General features: G+C 34.4%; 2 protein-coding genes across 3 annotated transcripts; both read left to right on the top strand.

Annotated features, from left to right (window-relative positions):
• The first annotated feature begins 7559 nt into the window (after positions 1-7559).
• On the top strand, positions 7560-13942 carry LOC131662523 (nonsense-mediated mRNA decay factor SMG7). Of its 2 annotated transcripts, none has more exons than XM_058932333.1 (8): positions 7560-7815; positions 8142-8257; positions 8982-9584; positions 9699-9821; positions 10346-10566; positions 10680-12598; positions 12703-12823; positions 13342-13942. In XM_058932333.1, the coding sequence occupies exons 2-6, from the start codon at positions 8189-8191 to the stop codon at positions 12574-12576; spliced, it is 2913 nt and encodes a 970-aa protein (XP_058788316.1). In that variant the 5' UTR covers positions 7560-7815; positions 8142-8188; the 3' UTR covers positions 12577-12598; positions 12703-12823; positions 13342-13942. The 2 variants fall into 2 exon arrangements, with proteins under 2 accessions (XP_058788316.1, XP_058788317.1); XM_058932334.1 differs by having other exon boundaries at positions 12693-12823.
• A 2252-nt stretch (positions 13943-16194) lies between these two features.
• Positions 16195-16971, top strand: LOC131659193 (uncharacterized). Its single transcript, XM_058928418.1, has one exon. It carries the CDS (start codon positions 16195-16197, stop codon positions 16969-16971), a length of 777 nt encoding a protein of 258 aa, XP_058784401.1.
• The last annotated feature ends 3715 nt before the right edge of the window (positions 16972-20686 follow it).

Here is a 20686-nt window from a genome sequence, read left to right as displayed (position 1 = left end):
AAGCGAAAATCATATCCCAGCCTCGTTTTAGTATTATTTTTAAATCTTTAGCATTTAGTACTTTTATTCCCATTCTTACCATTTTAATCACTAGCCTTAGATTTACAAAGCGACGATAGGTTACAGTAGATTGACATTAGTCTCCGTGGGTTCGACAATTTTTTATATTACTTCGATATTTCCGTGCACTTGCGGAGCATCAGTGAACTGACTTAACAACTTCTACTAAAAAAGTATTTTTGTACTAGTGTATATACATTTTGAAGTTTGTCAAAAAAAAATTCAGCATTGATTACATTTTCTGTTTCTGTTCAATTTTGTTTTATTTTTCCTGAGAAAGTTCCGAAATACATCTCCAAAATAAAAGGGTGGTGTAACGCCCCGAATTTAATTAATTATTTAATTAAATTGATCGAGGATTTATTCGTTGGAATTAGTTGAAGTTGGGATTTATCGGTATTATTTTAAAGGCGTAATTTGGATTAATATGTTGATTTGAGCAGTTAAGTTGTGGTCGGATTTATTAGTCGGATTAGTCGGAGGATTATGAATTTGCGAGTCGGTATATGTAAGTTATGGATCGATGGTAGATGCGTAATATTATTGGAAATAATATTTGGGTATGTTGTGTGGTTAATTATTTATGTGTGTTATTTGGCTTAATTGAGTAATTAAAGAGATGTTATGAATTGGGCCTAAGTTGAAAGAATATAACACAATGGATGGGTTATGAGTTAAGCCCATTAGTGAGAAAAGATAGTAAGAGTTAGGGTTTTAGAGATTAAATCTCATAACTCATTTTGTAGAGAAAGAAGAGAAAGAAGAAGAGAAAGAAGTGAAAGAAGGGGGAGAAAGAAGAGAAAGCTATGGCTTAAAGAGGAAGGACTCCATTGAAGAAGGTGAAGCTTTTGCTAAGGTAAGGGTGGGGTTCTTACTCTCTAAGGGTTGGCATGATGATGTTTATGGTGGGTTAGATTGTATGTTATTCTCCATGGATGTGTGAGTTTGAAATTGTTAGGGTTTATGATTGAATCCATGAAATTGTGCCATTAATCATGTTGTTGATGTTTGTGTATGAACCCATGATTAGAAACATATTTAGGAACCTTATATGTGTGCTAAATTTGCTTTTAAATGATGTATGGATTTGGTTTGGGTTAATGGGTGTTGTATGAGGGGAATGGGGAAGAAAATGGTGATTTTCTGAGTTTTACGCAGCATAGGTCGACCTACACAGAGGTTTGCGTCGACCTGTGCAGTCTAAAAAGGCAAAAATCTGGGTTTCTGATGAATGCGTCGACCTATTGGGTCAGCGTGCGCATACCCGAGGGGGACAGAAACATTTTTGCGTCGACCTATGCATTCCTTTGCGTCGACCTGCTGATGTCCATTTTTGACAGATTTTGTAAGGACCATAACTTTTGATTCGTGACTCCGTTTTAGGTGCCGTTTGAAGCGTTGGAAAGCTAACGCAATGAACTATACCATGATGCAATAAAATGATTCATATGATATAGTTTCCCATTATGTTTATTAGAATTAAGTGATGAACTATGTTGTGTTAACATATGAAGTATGCTCTTTGTGATGAATTGACATAACTGTGTTGTAGTATAACTTGATGTATGTTTTCTTATGATGATGCCATGTTATTTAGATGATGATATGTACCTTCATCATGATGAGATAATGATGTATGTGATGATATGCATAATCGATAAAGATGTTATATGCTATATGCGATTAATTGTGCGTATTTGATATGTATGAGTAGAAGATGATACCATGTGATGAATTAACAATATATATGAAGTTGAATATAATGTATTATGATGATTACTTGAATTAAGGAATATGATGAATGTGTTGATGTTATTGGCAATGTGATGAATTGTTGATGTTTGTCGTTAACATGATGAATTGTTGTTGTTGTTGTTGTAACATGTTGATGTTTGTCGTTGTTGTGCAATATGTTGAATTGTTATTGTTGCTATAACATGATGAATTTGTCGTTGTTCGTTGTAGACCATATGGTCACTATTGATAAGTTGTATTATGTTGATAAGAATGAAGTTGAATAGATGTTGTTTGTCGATATGATGTGATGATATGACTGAGATGTGGTAAATTACTATGATACGGTTATTGCCATAGAACCTTGGCATTGAGTTGATGTTGTTTAAGTTGATTATGTTGTTCAAGTTGATTATGTCGTTTAAGTTGATTAAGTGGTTTAAGTTGTGTTTGTGGATGTGCATCATTTGAGTCGCATCCATTGCATTGTTTGAGACGGCCCTTGTGGCAATTGTTTGAGACAGCCCTTGTGGCAAATGTTTGAGACGACCCTTGTGGCAAATGTTTGAGACGGCCCAATGACAAACTGTTTGAGACGGGAGTTTTACTCCAATGGTACCACATGCATATGCATAAGTTTGAGTCACATTTGAGTCGCATTTGAGTCGCATTTGAATTGTGTTTGGATTGTTGAGATGACGAGGTGTTTGTTGTGACGTGATAATGATATGTTTGTGGTGACGTATTTGATATCATACTTGTATATTTGAATATGTGATTAATGACTTCGTTGCCGTTTTGAGAGTTGTATTATATTGATAAGTTGTTTTGCGGTGAAACTTGTTGTAATATGTTATGTGATGCGAAGTGGTGAAATTATGTATGATCTATATCTCCTATATTATTTATCATGCATTCCTTTATATTGTAAGATATCTCACCCCTTTGCTGATATTTCCCTTACCATGGGAAATGGGCTGGTATTCAAGATTAGCCGTGGTTGTTCGAGTTCGTTTATGTGAAGTCTTGATGTTGCTTTATGGCAAGTCGAGTCGGTGTCCACTGCTCTGATACGTAGCACTCGGGGGGATTAGTGGTTATTATATGATTATTGTATTCCATGATGACATTTGTGTTAAGTTGAATATAAAGATGTTTATAAGTTGTAAGTGGTGAATGAAGTTTTGTTCCGAATGCTATGTATCTTTATTAAATGAAATATAAGTATGTTTGTTTGGTTAAGTCGAATTGTGACATCCCATCGTTTGATGAATAATTTTAAATGCACTCTGATTTTCGCTTATAATTGCGGGGTAGATTCGGGGTGTTACAATAGTGGTATCAGAGCAGGTCGGTCCGTCCGGCCAATGTTGTCTAATGTTGTTTATTCCCGTGTACGCGACGAGTGTGTGAAACACTGTCGGTACTTGTTGTTCTTCTGATCGTTTGTTTGCAGGAGTTGGTTTGAAGCTAAGTGGGGGAGAAGCTATGCTTCTCGGTTCTGTTTCAGTTGTAGGATGTAGTATGCTGCTGATGGACGGTGAAGTTGTTGGTTGAGTAAACTTGCGTAAGATGTCGATGTTGGATCAGTGATTAAAAGAAGTATTGTTGTAAGATTGATGCAAGTGATTGAAGCAGTAGTAGAAGCCGTTGAAGTTGTTGAAACTTTCTGAAGGGCGAGTAAGAGCTGGAAGTGCGCAGAGATGAGTATGATTTCAATAATAAGAAGTGTTAATAATGGCGTACAGGAATTTTGTTCTGATGTATCGTCAGAGGTGTTTTAGTAGGAAGCTGCAAGACGTCGGTGTTAGCTTATTCAGATGATTTTGGAAGATTAGTGAATTATGGAATTGTACTGCTTTTGGTGATATGAGTACAAGCTAGAAAAGGACATTATTAATGTTGGTGATGATGGCTTATGCTCCATTATGGTTGTCGGCTATCTATTGACAAATTGAGGACTTGATCACCCTTAATCTCTTGTTGATAGTAGACGAAATCGTGATTGGATGGCATGGACGTATCTTGCTAGCTTGATAGTGCGTAAAGGGATGAATGTTATGTCGTGAAGATAATGGTTCTCTGGTTGGTGTGAATTAATGGAAAAGTATCCAAGAATAGTTAAGAAGTAATGAACAAGTTGGAGGAGCTGATTTATAGGCGAGATAACATCGTAAAGTGAAGGATTGAGAACGTCGAGTGAGCCACGATTTTGTGATGGATGTTTAAGGAAGTCCGAACTAGATTAAGACTTGTGAACCGTGTAATTGACTGAAAGATTTAACGTGGACGGTGACTTAAGATGGATTATCAGAGTTGCGCAGCGGATGTGTAAGGTGGCACAAATGTTATGCGTGGGTGTTTGTTAGAGGTGAAGAACTAGGTATCGGAAGCTTAGAAGAATGATATGTTTTGATCTGCATGTTTGATTTGGTGAGTGTTGAGATAAGAACGATGTATCGGAGATATGGTATTCTCTTGAGAATACTTGTCGAGTTTATAAAGATGATATAAGGGATGTTGGTTGATGGTCGAGTTGAGTGTATTCGTCGAGTAATCTTGGTAAGTTGACGTTATAGTGATTTGGTTTCTGTTGTCATGATATTGTTGTTGGACTTTGTAAGTAAGAAGTGATATTTCGCACTATGACTGAGTTGAGTATGCTGGCTATGTTGATGTCACTATAAGAGTGATACAACGAGGCGAAGAGAAAGTTGTTGGCGTTTATTGAAGATTGGCATGTATAATTATGGGAATGAAAGTTAGTATGTGTTCTGGTGTTGAGAATGTTGTTAATACAATAATGGTATGGCGTTGAAAACCTAAGTATATGAAGGTTATGATTGTTACTACCTTAAGGATCGATAGTCAAGGTATTGTTGAGCAGTGATGACTCTGTTGCTAAGTTAATGAAGTAAGATTGTATCTCCACATTTGAGCGTGTTATTGTTATTTCTACCTTAAGCATTGATAAGCCGAGAGATTCCTGAGGTGGTTAGTAAGTTGTTAACAAGTGTGCCGTAGAGATGTCGGATAATTGACGTTGGATTTAAATCGGATTGAGTTGTTCGGGTAGTCGAAGTGTTGTCAAGCGCAATTGAGAATTGGAGAGTTGGAAGTGAAGTTGAGGACGGTTATGTCAGATGGATTTTCGAGGAAGAAAATATTCTAAGTGGGGGAGAGTTGTAACGCCCCGAATTTAATTAATTATTTAATTAAATTGATCGAGGATTTATTCGTTGGAATTAGTTGAAGTTGGGATTTATCGGTATTATTCTAAAGGCGTAATTTGGATTAATATGTTGATTTGAGCAGTTAAGTTGTGGTCGGATTTATTAGTCGGATTAGTCGGAGGATTATGAATTTGCGAGTCGGTATATGTAAGTTATGGATCGATGGTAGATGCGTAATATTATTGGAAATAATATTTGGGTATGTTGTGTGGTTAATTATTTATGTGTGTTATTTGGCTTAATTGAGTAATTAAAGAGATGTTATGAATTGGGCCTAAGTTGAAAGAATATAACACAATGGATGGGTTATGGGTTAAGCCCATTAGTGAGAAAAGATAGTAAGAGTTAGGATTTTAGAGATTAAATCTCATAACTCATTTTGTAGAGAAATAAGAGAAAGAAGAAGAGAAAGAAGTGAAAGAAGGGGGAGAAAGAAGAGAAAGCTATGGCTTAAAGAGGAAGGACTCCATTGAAGAAGGTGAAGCTTTTGCTAAGGTAAGGGTGGGGTTCTTACTCTCTAAGGGTGGAGTTCGTTTATGTGAAGTCTTGATGTTGCTTTATGGCAAGTCGAGTCGGTGTCCATTGCTCTGATACGTAGCACTCGGGGGATTAGTCGTTATTATATGATTATTGTATACCATGATGACATTTGTGTTAAGTTGAATATAAAGATGTTTATAAGTTGTAAGTGGTGAATGAAGTTTTGTTCCGAATGCTATGTATCTTTATTAAATGAAATATAAGTATGTTTGTTTGGTTAAGTCGAATTGTGACATCCCATCGTTTGATGAATAATTTTAAATGCACTCTGATTTTCGCTTATAATTGCGGGGTAGATTCGGGGTGTTACAATAGTACCAGAGATACATTTCTGGAACGTCCCCTGGTACAAGATAAAATTTTTTGGTCCATATTAGTCTACAACTACTATAAATATATGACATTTGTCTTATTGTTTAATACTAAAACACTTTACATTAGAATGAACATCATTTGGCATGTCGAAAATGTTCACTTTAACAGTGTGACACCCTCTAGAGAATTTAAGATCACTGAGTAGACTCCAATTGAAGATCTGAAATACATATTGCAGGAGCTCATACCATATGGCGACAATCGCAAAATTGTGAAGATCGAGTACCGCTCGCCATCCGTTGACAAAGAAGAGAAGATTGAGTTCAGTATTTATGAGCTGAAGACGAGCGCTTAATTAAGGGCTATGTGGAATTTTTTCGTTTAGAATCAAAAGTTCTGATCGAGTTGTATGTGATTGTTTCGAGATCGGTCTATGATATTATTAAGATGTTGCAACGTCCACCTGAATATTGAAATTTAATGTTTGATATATGTTAAAATCCTTTCTGTATTGTTGAATTTTTTATATCGATGATAATTTTATTTTGTCAATAAGTTATTTTTTGATTATGTTTTTCTGCTATTGCATCATAACGCTCCAGAAATACATCTTCGTAATTTTTACGAAGATGTATCTCTGAAATAAAGGCTCATCAATATACATTTTGGTGCGTCCGGAGATGCATCTCTTGAACTTGAAGACAATATTGTATTTTCACGCGGTACGTTAAAAATGTCTAGGGTGCATTAAGAAATTCCCATTTTTTAAGTGTTAACTTAATTCTTTAAATTTTAAACTTTTGACTAGAGGTGTTCGCGGTGCAATTTGAGTGGTTTTAGAGGTAAAAGTCATCCGAACTGTAAGAGAAAAAAGTGCGCGGTTTGGTCTGGTTCGGTTGACTTTTAGAAATAAAACTGAATCAAACCAAACCAACCAACGCGGTTTGAGTTGGTTTGGATGGTTCGGTTTCTTACCAAAAAAATCATTGAGCCATACATATACATATAGAAGAGAACATAGTTTTGTGTTTAATCATTCATACATTATCATAAAATAAGTATATAATTGTTAAAATAAATTTAAAATTTGATCCATAAAATTGGGTTTTACTCCTACATATTTATCCTAAGTCTAAAGAAAGATATACATGGAATTGCATTCTTAAGTAAATATCTTACAAGTAAATACGATAAAATATATTTTGTCAAAATAATATTTATAAATGAATAATATTTTATTTTTTGGTTAAAATGTAAATTAAAATAAATATCATACAAAAAAACATGTTAAAATATACACATATTAGTGGTTGATTTCTCTAAAATAAAAATAAAAGAAATATATAATGGTTAGTAAGATTTTGTAACATAAACAAGTTTGGTTTGATTTGATATGCAAACTACAAACCCTAAAATGAACCAAACCACACGATTTTGTTAGAAAATGACCTAAATACATCCAAATTAAATGTGATTTTTTTATGATTTTAGTTTAATTTGGTTTGATCGGCGATTCTTTATTGAATCATTCGATTTTGAATACCCCTACTGCAAGTCTGGTCTAAGTCTCTCATGGGCCGACCCGAGACTACCTGGATAAACCGTTTTTGGCAATTCTACTAGATTACGTCAAAGCAGAATTACTATAAAATGATTTCTTTAAACGCCGTCGTTGGCTTTGCCGCCTGCAAGGAAAGCAATACAGTAATAATAATAATAAGAGAGAGAAAGTGAAAGTATAGAGAGAGAAACACGTTGAATTTTCCAATCTCATCCTCTTTGGACCCCAAACAGAAAGAAGAAAAAAAAAAAAGCCTCTTTCTCTCCCTCGCACACAACGAACCGAAACCCTAACAAAGACTCTTCTCCATCGTCCCCTCGATTTCAATTCCATGCCTTGATCGCCTTTCTCATCCTCCATCTCATCAAACAGGTCTGATTCAATTCTTTTTGATTTCAATTTCAATTTTTCTCATGTTCAAGCTTCGTTAGTTTTTTCTGTCATTTTCCCCTTTTTCGACGATTCCACCATTTTTATTGAGAATCTGCGACGTGATTGGTTCAAATACATTCCATTGTTGATCGTTTTTGCAGATCTGGTATTAGTTTTGTGGGGCGTGTTGTCTTTTATTTTTGCTTTGGTTTTATTCAAATTGCGATTGTGAATATAGGAAGGGTTTTGGGTTTCCAATTTACATCAGTACAATATTCTCTATGAAATCATTGAACAGAGAAATATATGTAAATTTTTATTTGCAGGTTTCATGTAAATGGTGTTTAGTTAATCAAGAAATAACTGATGGAAGATGTTAGTAAAGATGGATAACATGTCTGCTCCTTCATCATGGGAGCGTGCAAAGCGCCTCTATGATAAGGTATTTCTTTTTCTATCTCTTGGTCAGTCACTGGGCTGAAAACATAAAAAAAATTAAGAAGTAGATAAACAATATTGGCTTGTTGGTGTAATTCTATAGTAGAAATCTGTTTGGGTGCTACAGAGAAATGAGTATTATTATTGGTCAGTGTTCTTTTTTTCTTTCTAATGGGCTGATGATGACTTTACATTGCCATGTGGAGTTTGCTCAATTTTTGTATGATTCCATCTTGGAATCAGTACTAGAGTTTGTTATCAGCACATACCGATATAAGTCTTCGTAGGCACAGATTATTACTGATATTATGAGCCACTTTTTAATTGTCATGCTTTCAACATTTAAGTTTCTTGTTAGTTGGTAGTAACTATAACACTGATTGCTTTTCCTTCTCCTTAAGAATTTTGTAGTGTATGTTGAATTTATGATTTTATGATGTTGAAATTGAGTTACCTGTCACCAAGTCTTTGAATATCTTGTAACTACAACTTACATAAGGTATACAATTAGTTTTAACCAAATGACAATACTTTGTCCCTAATTAGAGTAGTGAATAAAATTGATCATCTATTAATTATATTCCGAGACATGAGTTATATGTTAAATGAACAATATATATTCAAAAGGAAAAACGTAGCAAGACTTATTAAACGCAGTTTTTTTTCACTTGCATAAATTTTATGAGATTATTGTCTGGTTTGTAACATTTCACTTATTTGTTACTTAGAACCTTGAATTGGATAATAAGCGTCGGAGATCTGCTCAAGTGCGGGTCCCATCCGATCCAAATGCTTGGCAACAAATGCGTGAGAATTATGAAGCAATAATTCTTGAGGATCATGCTTTCTCCGAGCAGCACAATATTGAATTTGCTCTTTGGCAGTTGCATTATAAGCGGATTGAGGAGTTTAGGGCATACTTCAATGCCGCCCTCTCTTCTACTAACTCAAATCCATCGCCGGGAGGAAAAGGCCCTTTACGGCCTGATCGGATAACTAAAATAAGGCTTCAGTTTAAGACTTTCCTTTCAGAGGCAACAGGATTTTATCACGATCTTATCATTAAAATCAGGGCAAAGTATGGGCTTCCACTTGGTTACTTTGAGGATTCGGACAATCAGATTGTGATGGAGAAAGATGGAAAGAAATATGCTGATATGAAGATAGGTTTAGTATCTTGTCATCGTTGTCTGATATACTTAGGCGATCTTGCTCGTTATAAAGGAATTTATGGAGAAGGTGACTCAATAAATCGTGAGTTCACAGCAGCCTCTAGCTACTACTTGCAAGCTGCATCTCTTTTGCCTTCAAGTGGGAATCCCCATCATCAGGTTTTGGCATTCTTCCATCAGTTATGATATTTTTATTACTGCTTAGTATTTCAGTGTTGTGCTGCATAGTTGCCATAATCTGTAATCCATTTTTTGATGTTTATGTTTTATCAGCTTGCATTAGTAGCTTCATATTCTGGAGATGAAGTGGTGACTATTTATCGATATTTTCGTAGTCTGGCTGTGGATAGTCCTTTTACAACTGCAAGAGAAAACTTGATAGTTGCATTTGAGAAGGTAAAGCAACCATGGGCTTGCTCTAGTCATGTTCCACTTTTATATCCAAAATGTTTGAAACTGTTATTATTTGAGTTGTTTGTATTTCTTTCTTTAATTTGGTTTTTTCATATATCTTTGCAATTTTTATATCTTGATTACTGCACATGATGAAGTATTATTATGAGTATGAGATTCATCCAATTTTACTGTTAGGGCCTTAAATGTGCAGCTATACATTTCAGATTCTGTTGCTTCTTTTAAAGTTCTTATTTAAATGTTATGTGTACACTTGTCTTGGATGGATGAAAATAGCAACCCTTTGACTCTAGTCTGTTTATTTGGCATGCATCATATTGGAGCTTAATGAATATGGCCTTGAGGTTGATTCTATGTTTATTTCCGTGCCATGTGTCTAGGATGTCTTGATATATTTTTTTTTATCATATTCACCTTTTAATCTAATATATTTTTGTTGTCTCTGACCATAATGTTTGGCATTCTGACATTATTCTGACAAGCTATTATTTGCAATTCAATGACAGAATCGTCAAAGTTTCTCTCAGCTACCTGGTGATGCTAAAGTTCTTGCGGTCAAGGAATCTTCAGGAAGACCAACTGGCAAAGTAAGAGGAAAAGTTGAAGCAAAACTTGCAACAAAGACAGCTAGTGCTAGAATCGAAGAAGCATCCAGTATGCAAGAAACTTATAAATACTTTTGCACTCGCTTTGTACGCCTAAATGGAATCTTGTTCACTCGTACAAGGTGTATAATCTGCACATTATTAGTCCGTTTGTTGTTACGTGCTTAATTGCTAGTTGATTAATCTGTTCTGACTGCTCCCTTTTTTGTTTTGTTTTCTTATACCCTGTTGATAGTCTCGAAACCTTCACTGAAGTTCTTGCCATTGTTAATGCTGGCCTGCGCAAACTTCTTTCTTCAGGGCAAGATGAGGAACTGAATTTTGGCACTGATGCGGCCGAGAATGAACTTGTCATTGTCAGAATTGTCTGCATCATAGTATTTACAATTTATAACATTAATAAGGAATCTGAAGGTCAGACTTATGCAGAAATTGTACAGCGTGCTGTTCTTCTTCAGAATGCATTTGCTGCAGCTTTTGAATTGATGGGTTACATAATAGAGAGATGTACAGAGCTGCGTGATCCATCTTCTAGTTATCTTCTACCCGGTGTTTTGGTTTTTGTTGAATGGCTGGCTTGTTATCCAGATCTAGCTCAAGGCAATGATGTGGACGAGAATCAGGCTACGGTCAGATCAAAATTTTGGAATCGTTGTATATCCCTTATGAATAAACTGCTTTCAGTTGAGCCTATGTCGATTCTTGATGAGGAGGAAACTTGCTTTAATAACATGAGCAGGTATGAAGAAGGGGAAACTGAAAACCGACTTGCTTTGTTTGAGGACTTTGAGTTAAGGGGATTTGTTCCACTGCTTCCTGCACAAACTATCTTGGACTTTTCTAGGAAGCATTCCCTTGGAAATGATGTTGAAAAGGAAAGAAAAGCTCGGGTGAAAAGGATTTTAGCTGCAGGGAAGGCTTTAGCAAATGTTGTTAGGGTTGACCAGAAAGTGATATATTTGGATTCAAAGGTGAAGAAATTTACAATTGGTGTTGAACCTCAAACCTCAGATGATTTTGTTCTTGCTACCTCCTATTCAGGCATGCTCAATACAGAAAACTTTCTGCAAGAAAATTCAGGAGACAAATCAATGGTGGAAGTTGTTCGATCAAACCAAGATCGGTATGTAGAGGAAGATGAGGATGATGAAGTTATTGTTTTCAAGCCTGTAGTATCTGAGACTCGAGCTGATGTGGTTGTCTCATCATGGGCTCCCCATGAGGGTTTGGAGCCTTCTCTAAAAGCATTTGAAGGGGATTTAAAATTTCATTTAAGTTCTACTTCCCACCCTCTCAATAATATAAACCATCAAACTTTACCTGTTTCTGTTAGTGGTATGATGCCTCAAAACCTCCAACCAGTGCAAACATCAAGATGGATTGAGGAGGAAATTTCTCTTGGCAACAATTTTGAAGGTCTTCGCTTATTTGAGAATGGGCATGTCATGAAACCTGGCCTACAAGAAGCTGTAGACATGTCAAACCGTGTAGCACTTCCTATTCCTGTTCAACAATCTGTCGCTGCTGATACTAATGTTGTGTTTCAGGGTCTCCCAAAATCTTCAGAATCTGTGATACCATCCAAAGTTGATGCTATTGCATCTTCTGGAGTAATTACAGAAAATTTATATGGGATGACAACACCAGCCTTGCAAGCTAGTTTGAGAAAATCCCCAGTCAGTCGACCTGCTAGGCACCTTGGACCACCTCCGGGCTTTAGTCCCTTTCCTTCCAAACAAGGTAGTGAATACTCTGTTTCAGATTCAATAAGTGGGAATCCAATTGTGGATGATTATGGTTGGTTAGATGGATATCATTTGGATTCATCAACTACTAGTTTAAGCTCTAACGGTCCTCAGGCTTATGCTCAATCAAATTCTCATCAAGTCAGTAACAATGGCTTTAGTGGGATGGTTAGCTTTCCCTTCCCTGGAAAAAAATTTCCATCTGTGCCTCTTCAGGTGGAGAAACAAAATGGTTGGCATGAGTATCAATCACATGAGCATTTAAAATCACATGCTGATCAGCAGCCACAACCTCAACAGCAGCTCACAAATGGAAACCAGCAGTTTTCTCCTCTGCCTGAGCAATTTCAAGGACAATCAATTTGGACAGGTCGTTACTTGGTGTGATGTCAGTATAAGAGTATAGATGGTATGTTAGTGGCATTGATTTATTGCCTTTTGCTTGATGTCTGCCTTTCATTGTGTTTAATCTTTCGGATAGCTAATACAATTGTGTATTTGAGGTCCTTGAAGGCTTATTGCAGATGTGCTGCATCCTTTTGCTACTCGTTCAAACTCGAGCTTTGCTTCATTGTTCGGTGTTGTTGGAGTTCCTTTGGCCTTGAAATGTTGCAGGATGTTGCTACTACAAAATGTGAGTGCCAATTTATTTTCATTTGGTTGATATCTTTGCCCTAATAAAACATTATTTATTCTTCATCTTGATCATTGAGAGAAGGTGGAAAGCAAACTAGGAATAATGCATTTTCTGCTATGATTGAATCCGTAACGAATCCAAACCCATGCTGATACGTTGTAAATAGCTTTTTGAAGAGACTGATTTCATCTTTGTTCATTGAGAGAAGGTGGAAAGCAAACTAGGAAAAATGCATTTTCAAAAATCATAAAAACAGAGTCTTGACATTTCTAAATTTTGTAAATGTAAGATTTGTTTTCAGAGTCTAAAAAAAGACGGTGAGGATAGTATTCTCTTATGTTTATTAGTTGAAATGAAATGAAAAACAGGAAACACGGTAAGCAAATGGAACCTAATATTTTGTTTGGTTTGGCCTCCAGAACTAGCTTTCAAACTGTGTTGGTGTGTTCAGCTAATTATGTATGCAACTGCTTATTTTTGATTAATTCTTACATTTTTATTGCTAATTTTTACAGATTATGCTGAGGTCTTAAGCCCATACGAGGAAAGATAAACAAGCGTCTTTACAGTTCAAAGTTCTTGAGAAGTAAATGCCTTGCCTGGTTCCATTTGGGTGGATAGCTGGTGATAAATAAATGACTATTCAGTTAAGTTGGAGCTTGTTTCTTATGGGATTGGTGTTACAATGGTTTGTTCAAATCTCTAGTGGAAGTGTCATTATGATGATATGCACATGTAAGAATCATTGTGACAATGTTATCTGGTTGCAAGATAATTCATAGTGCTTCAAGACTAAATAAGTTGGGAAAGTTGCTAGGTAAGAAGTGGATGTCATGTTTGATTAATGGGACATGTATAGAATATATAAGCAATGCGGGGGCTCACTTGAGTTAGTGAGTGTGGGTTTATGTGTTTTAGTTGTTATGTCTTCATTAAGGATCGTAATAATTCGATGTGTGTGTGATATGTTTTTACAAGTCTGAGGAGTTGCCTCAAACTCGCAGTTAGCAAATAAATTGGTGGATAGTTGATTCATCCATCTTGGTTTGTATTGAATATACAATGCTATATCTAAGTTTTTTGGGATAAATATGTAAGTTGGATTTAGCATCTTTATTCCTTGCCGTGTTATGGTAGACTTTTTCATTTTATTTGGCTGTATTTTTGTGGATACAATATTTGGTTGTGTGCTTTAAGGATTACTAGTTAATGGTTATAACTTATAACAAACAAAGACAGAATTTTATCCTTGACTTACTCTTAATCAGTTTAGTCCCTGATGTAAACCAGAGACGCAATTTTACTAAAAGATGTGTGCCCAGACAGCTGATGTGTTCTTAGGGATTCCGTTCCATAATGACTGATCTAGTTGACCATTTCATACATATTAAGAAAAGTGTGTATAATTAAGAGAGAGAATAATATTTTGGGTAATGTTATCTTGTGTCCTAGAAGCACATGTTAAAAAAACAAAATTTTATATTGGAAATTGTAATAATAAACATTAATTATAACTTTTTGTTAAAGGCAATATACAAGTTTAAAAAAAATCTTTTTCTATTTAGTTCTTAATTTGTGTCTTTGGGACTCAAGTTAGCATTACCCTAATATTTTTATTATATTACCTCTTATCTTTCTCTATTTAGTTTTTAATTTGTGTCTTTAGGGCACAAGTTAGCATTATTCAAGTGTTTTTATTATATTATCTCTTACTATGTATTGAGAATGATGAAAATTTTATTAATTAGAGAGTAGAATTGAAAAAAAATATGTTGAAAATTGAAATTGTTATAATAATAAGTAATCAATATTACTACTATTTTGAAATACCAATAAATAGTGTATACACAAATTTTCAACTTGGCACAGTAACATGCACAGTAAACGATAAGATCTTAACATTATAAATACCACTTCGTGGTATATGTAAAGAACACACAAAAAGTTTCTAAGGAAAATAATATACTACCGGTCTCTTCTATCTCTCTGTATTCAGTATTCTTAACACGTTATCAGCACGATCGTTTCTATCAGAAGTGTTTACTACACTAGGTATATATTCTATACTTATCACTTTAATCTTTTTATTATTTTTTATTTTTTATTTTGTCCCGGTTATAGAAAACTGGCAACCAGTCAAGTGATTTATAACTAGTGTGGCTATTTTTTATTATAAACTTTGTATGGAGGTTTAAAACTCCATATACCATTACTAACATTTATATTTATATATTTACTAACTTTTATATTTAGTGGAGGTTTAAAAACCACCATATGCTGTTACTAATTTTTATATTTAGTGGAGGTTTAAAAACCACCATATGCTGTTACCAACTTTTATATTTAGTGGAGGTTTAAAAACCTCATATGCAGTTACTAACTTTTATATTTAATGGAAGTCTGAGACTCCTAATGCAAACACTAACTTTTATATTTCAGTGGAGGCCATAATCCCATTTGCAGATATTAACTTTTATATTCAATGGAAGTCTGAGACTCCATATGTAAATATTCTTTTAATATTCAGTGGAGGTCTAAACCCCATACGCATGTACTGATTTTTATCATATGTGTTCATTTACCTTATATGTTATAGATTATATTTATCTCCAACACTTATAACGGTCATATGTTTTTTTTTAACACACTTAATTTTTGGTTTAATATTCTTTTAATCAACCTTTTTCTTTTTCCTTTTCCCCAACGGTAATATAACAACCATTTTTACCTCTATAAATACTTCAACTTCTTTCATAATTTTCACATCATTCTCAAAACATCTACCTACAATTTTTTTTCAAATGGTTGATTTTCTTATTTTGCTCATCACTCTCATTGTAATTATTTTTTTAATTTTCAGTCTTATTATGCATGAAGAACTAGGTAATGATTTTGTAGCTTTAATAATAATTCTCGTCTTACCATTACTTATCATAGCTTGGTTTGTTAGTAGAGGTTTTAAATAATATGTAATCATGAATTTTGTGATTGAATAAATTGATATTTCTTTTAGTTTTTAAATATTGATTATGTTCATCTGAATTATAGATATAATCATGTCCAATCTTAAGCATCAATTCAAAATTCTAAGCATAACTGGGGAGAACTTCATAACCTGGAACAACAATTTAATAGAGTACCTTTCATGTGAGGGATTTAACAAAATCCTTGAAGGAGACAATTCTGGAAAAACAGCAGATGACCCAGAAGAAATGGAAAAGAAAAAGTCAAAAGTGAACAGAATAATAAAGCACCATCTTGACGATGGATTGCAAACATAATACTCAAATGCTAAAGATCCCAAGATTTTATGGGACAAAATTAAAGCAAGAATTGGATATCAGAAGAAAGTCCTGTTATCCTCATTAATGGATCAATGGAACAAGTTACGGTTCCAAGATTACAAAAATGTCATTGCATATAATTATGCTATGCACCAGATTATAACAAAGCTAGAATTTTGTGGCAAAACTATAACTGAAAAAGAAAAGTTGAAAAAAACTTTTTCAACTTTCCATGCATCTCAGGTATTATTGCAACAACAATATAGAATGAGGGAATACACTGAGTATTCTGATTTAGTTGCAGCCCTTTTGGTGGCAGAACAAAATAACGAGCTCCTTATAAAAAACCACCAGGCACGACCCACAGGAACAATGCCATATCCTGAAATTAATGCCACGACCTTTAATCGTGGGCGTGGTGACTTTAATCGTCTTAAGAGACGTGGTGGTCATGTTCGTTCTGATGGTAATAATGGTCATGCTCGTTTTGATGGTCAAAATCAAGGAGGATATCATGGTCGAAACCTTTTCCACGATCGAAACTATTTTCGTGGTAGAGGACGTGGACGAGGTCATATGAATAATTATAGATCCCCCAAATATGACCAAAATAATTGGAATCGCAAAAGAAAAGGTAAGTATATCCAAGAAGGTCCCTCAAGGAATTATGAAGATATATGCTACAAATGCGGAAAGAAAGGCCATTGGTCTAAGGTGTGTAGAACACCAGAACATTTGTGTAAAAGATCAATGGCATATGTTGAAGAAAAGGGAAAAGAAGTGAATTTTAATGAGATTGAACCCAGAAACAATAATACCTATTTTGAGACTGCTGACTTTGTTGGAGGTGAAACTGATTAAGTAACTATTTAAAATATGTATTTGAATAATGTTTGGTGTGCTTGTTTTATATTTGAAATATGTATCAACTTAAGCATTTATATGTTGTTAAGATGTATCTCATGTTTGCATGAAATAATAATGTTAAATATGTCGTTAATTTACTCTATTTAATCTTATGTCTATTTTAAGAAGGTTATACACGGAACATGTCAAAGACATTTGCATTCCGGACAGTGAAACTACACACACAATCCTTAAAAGTAAGAAATATTTTACTGAAATAAATCCCACTAAAGGTATAATAAATACAATCTCAGGTCCTGCAAATTTGATTGAAGGGACAGGTAATGCTATGTTCATATTACCAAATGGGGCAAAATTTGTCATTAACAATGCTTTATACTCTCCAAAATCAAAGAGAAATTTGTTGAGTTTTAATGACATATATCGTCAAGGATACGATACTGAAACTGCAACTGAAGGTAATATGAAATACATTAATATTACTTCTAATGTTTTGGGAAAGAAGAAAATTTTAGAAAAACTACCAAAATTGCCTTCTGGTTTACATTACACATATATACATGAAATTGAATGCAATTTAGTAGTAAAAGAAGATCCCAAAATTGTGTTTTTATGGCATGACCGTTTAGGTCACCCTGGTTCAACAATGATGCGTAAAATAGTTGAAAGTACACATGGTCATCCATTGAAAAGTTTAAAACTTACACAAGATGATAAACCATGTGAAGCTTGCTCTCTTGGCAAACTAATAACAAAGCATTCACCAGGAAAGATTCAGATAGAATCGCCTGCATTTCTTGAAAGAATTCAACGAGACATATGTGGACCTATCCATCCACTGTCAGGACCATTAAGGTATTTTATGGTATTAATTGATGCTTCTAGTAGATGGTCATATGTATGCTTGTTGTCAAGTCGTGATATGGCATTTGCAAAATTTCTTGCACAAATAATTAAACTTAGAGCTCAATTTCCTGATTATACTATAAAGAAAATTAGACTTGACAATGCTGGTGAATTTACATCTGAATCATTTAATAATTATTGCATGTTAATTGGTATTACTGTTGAACATCTTGTTCCTCATGTACATACACAAAATGGTGTAGCTGAGTCATTAATCAAACGTCTTCAATATATTGGTAGACCATTAATGATGAGAACTAAACTACCAGTTACAGTTTGGGGTCATGCAATTTTACATGCTGCAGCACTCATCCGTCTAAGGCCAAGTGCTGATCATAAACATACCCCTTATCAACTTGCAATTGTAAAGGAACCAAATATTTCTCATTTAAAGATTTTTGGGTGTGCAGTATATGTCCTAATATTACCACCACAAAGAACGAAGATGGGTCCTCAAAGGAGGTTAGGTATATATGTGGGATATGAATCACCATTTATTATTAGATATCTTGAACATTTAACAGGTGATGTTTTTCAGGCAAGATTTGCTGATTGTCATTTTGACGAAACAATATTTCCAACTCTAGGGGGAAGAGAATAAAAAAATCAGAAAATGACATAACATGGCATTTACCTCATTTATTACATTTGGACCCATATAATAGATCGTGGGAAGAAAATGTAAAGAAAATAGTTCACTTACAAGATTTAGCAAATGAATTGCCAGATTCATTTACTGATTTGAAAAGAGTAACAAAGTCACATGTATCGGCTATAAATGTCCCAGCTAGGATTGAGATTTCAAATTAAAATAGTGAAGCAAGTACATCTAAGGCACACTTGAAACGTGGCCGACCTATGGGATCCAAAGACAAAAATCCCCGAAAAAGAAAGGGAATAGAAAAGCGGAATATGATTGAAAGTGATATTGAAAAGACACTAGATAATGATAAGTCCAAAATTGAAAAGTGTGCTCTCGAAGAAGCACAAGATGATGAAAATGAGATCATTGATAGTGAAACTAGAAATAAGAATGATCTTGAGATTTCAATTAATTATGTTGATACGGGAAATTTGTATAACCGAAAAGGTATGAATATAAATGAAATTTTTTCATTTTCCATTGCATGTGAAATTATTAATGATGATCCAGAACCACAAACTATGAATGAATGTCAAAATAGACATGACTGGAAAAATTGGAAAGATGCTATAGGTACTGAGTTAAATTCTCTTAATAATTGAAAAGTATTTGGCTCTATTGTGGCTATACCTAAAGGTGTGAAACCTGTTGGGTATAAATGGGTTTTTGTAAGAAAACGAAATGAGAAAAATGAGATTGTCAAATACAAAGCTCGTCTCGTTGCACAAGGTTTTTACCAAAGACCAGGAATTGATTATGAGGTAACATATTCTCCTGTTATGGATGCCATTACTTTTCGTTATTTAATTGGTTTATCAGTATTTAACAATCTTGATATGTATCTTATGGATGTTGTTACTGCTTATTTATATGGATCACTTGATACTGACATATACATGAAAATCCCAGAAGGATTTAAAATGCCTGAGACATCAAAACCTAGAGAAATGTATGCAATTAAGTTGCAAATATCATTGTATGGATTAAAACAATCCGGGCGCATGTGGTACAATAGACTAAGTGAATATTTACTTAAAGAAGGCTATGAGAATAATCCTATTTGTCCTTGTGTTTTTATAAGAAAAACAACATCTGGACTTGTAATAATTGTTGTTTATGTTGATGATTTAAATATCATTGGGACTAATAAAGAAATCAAAGAAGCAAGAAATTATTTAAAGAAAGATTTTGAAATGAAAGATTTGGGAAAAACTAGATTCTGCCTTGGTTTACAGATCGAGTACTCTAAAAATGGTATATTAGTATACCGATCAAATTATACAGAAAGGGTATTGAGAAGGTTCAACATGGACAAGGCAAATCCTTTGAGTAGTCCAATGATGGGTATAACCCTTAATATTGAAAAGGATCCTTTTAGGTCTAAGGAAACTAATGAAGAGGATCTTGGCGCAGAAGTTCCATACCTTAGTGCCATTGGGGCACTCATGTACCTTGCTAACTATATAAGACCCGATATAACTTTTGCAGTGAATTTACTAGCAAGATTTAGTTCATGCCCTACTAAAAGACATTGGAAAGGAATAAAGCATATATTTCGATATCTTCGAGGTACATCTGATCTTGTTTTATTTTATTCTAACAATACAAAACCAGTTTTGCTTGGTTATGCAGATGCATGATATTTGTCAGACCCACATAATGCTAAATCACAAAATGGATATATATTCACATATGGCAACACTGCAATATCATGGAGATCTCAAAAGCAAACTCTTGTAGAAACTTCTTCAAATCATGCAGAAGTAATTGCCCTTCATGAAGCAAGCAAAGAGTGTAGATGGTTATGATCGGTAACTCGACATATCCAGGGAGCGTCTGGTTTACCAATTGATTATAATCCAACAATTTTGTATGAAGACAATGCGGCATGTTTTACCCAGATGAAAGAAGGTTACATAAAAAGTGACAGAACCAAGCATATCCCTCCGAAGTTTTTCTCATTCACACAAGAACTGGAAAGAAACAAAGAGGTTGATATTCAGTATATTCGTTCAAGTGATAACGTGGCAGATCTCTTTACAAAGGCACTTCCTACATCAATTTTCAAGAAGCATGTCAAAAGATTGGAATGTGTCACCTTCGAGATCTTTAAAAAGGACCTATATGTGTTCTGTTGAGGGGGAGCATAATGTTGTACTC

Source organism: Vicia villosa, linkage group LG3 (assembly GCF_029867415.1).
Source record: "Vicia villosa cultivar HV-30 ecotype Madison, WI linkage group LG3, Vvil1.0, whole genome shotgun sequence".
NCBI classification, from domain to species: Eukaryota; Viridiplantae; Streptophyta; class Magnoliopsida; order Fabales; family Fabaceae; genus Vicia; species Vicia villosa.
The sequence above is the reverse complement of the archived record's forward strand: the minus strand, read 5'-3'. Positions and strand labels throughout refer to the sequence as shown.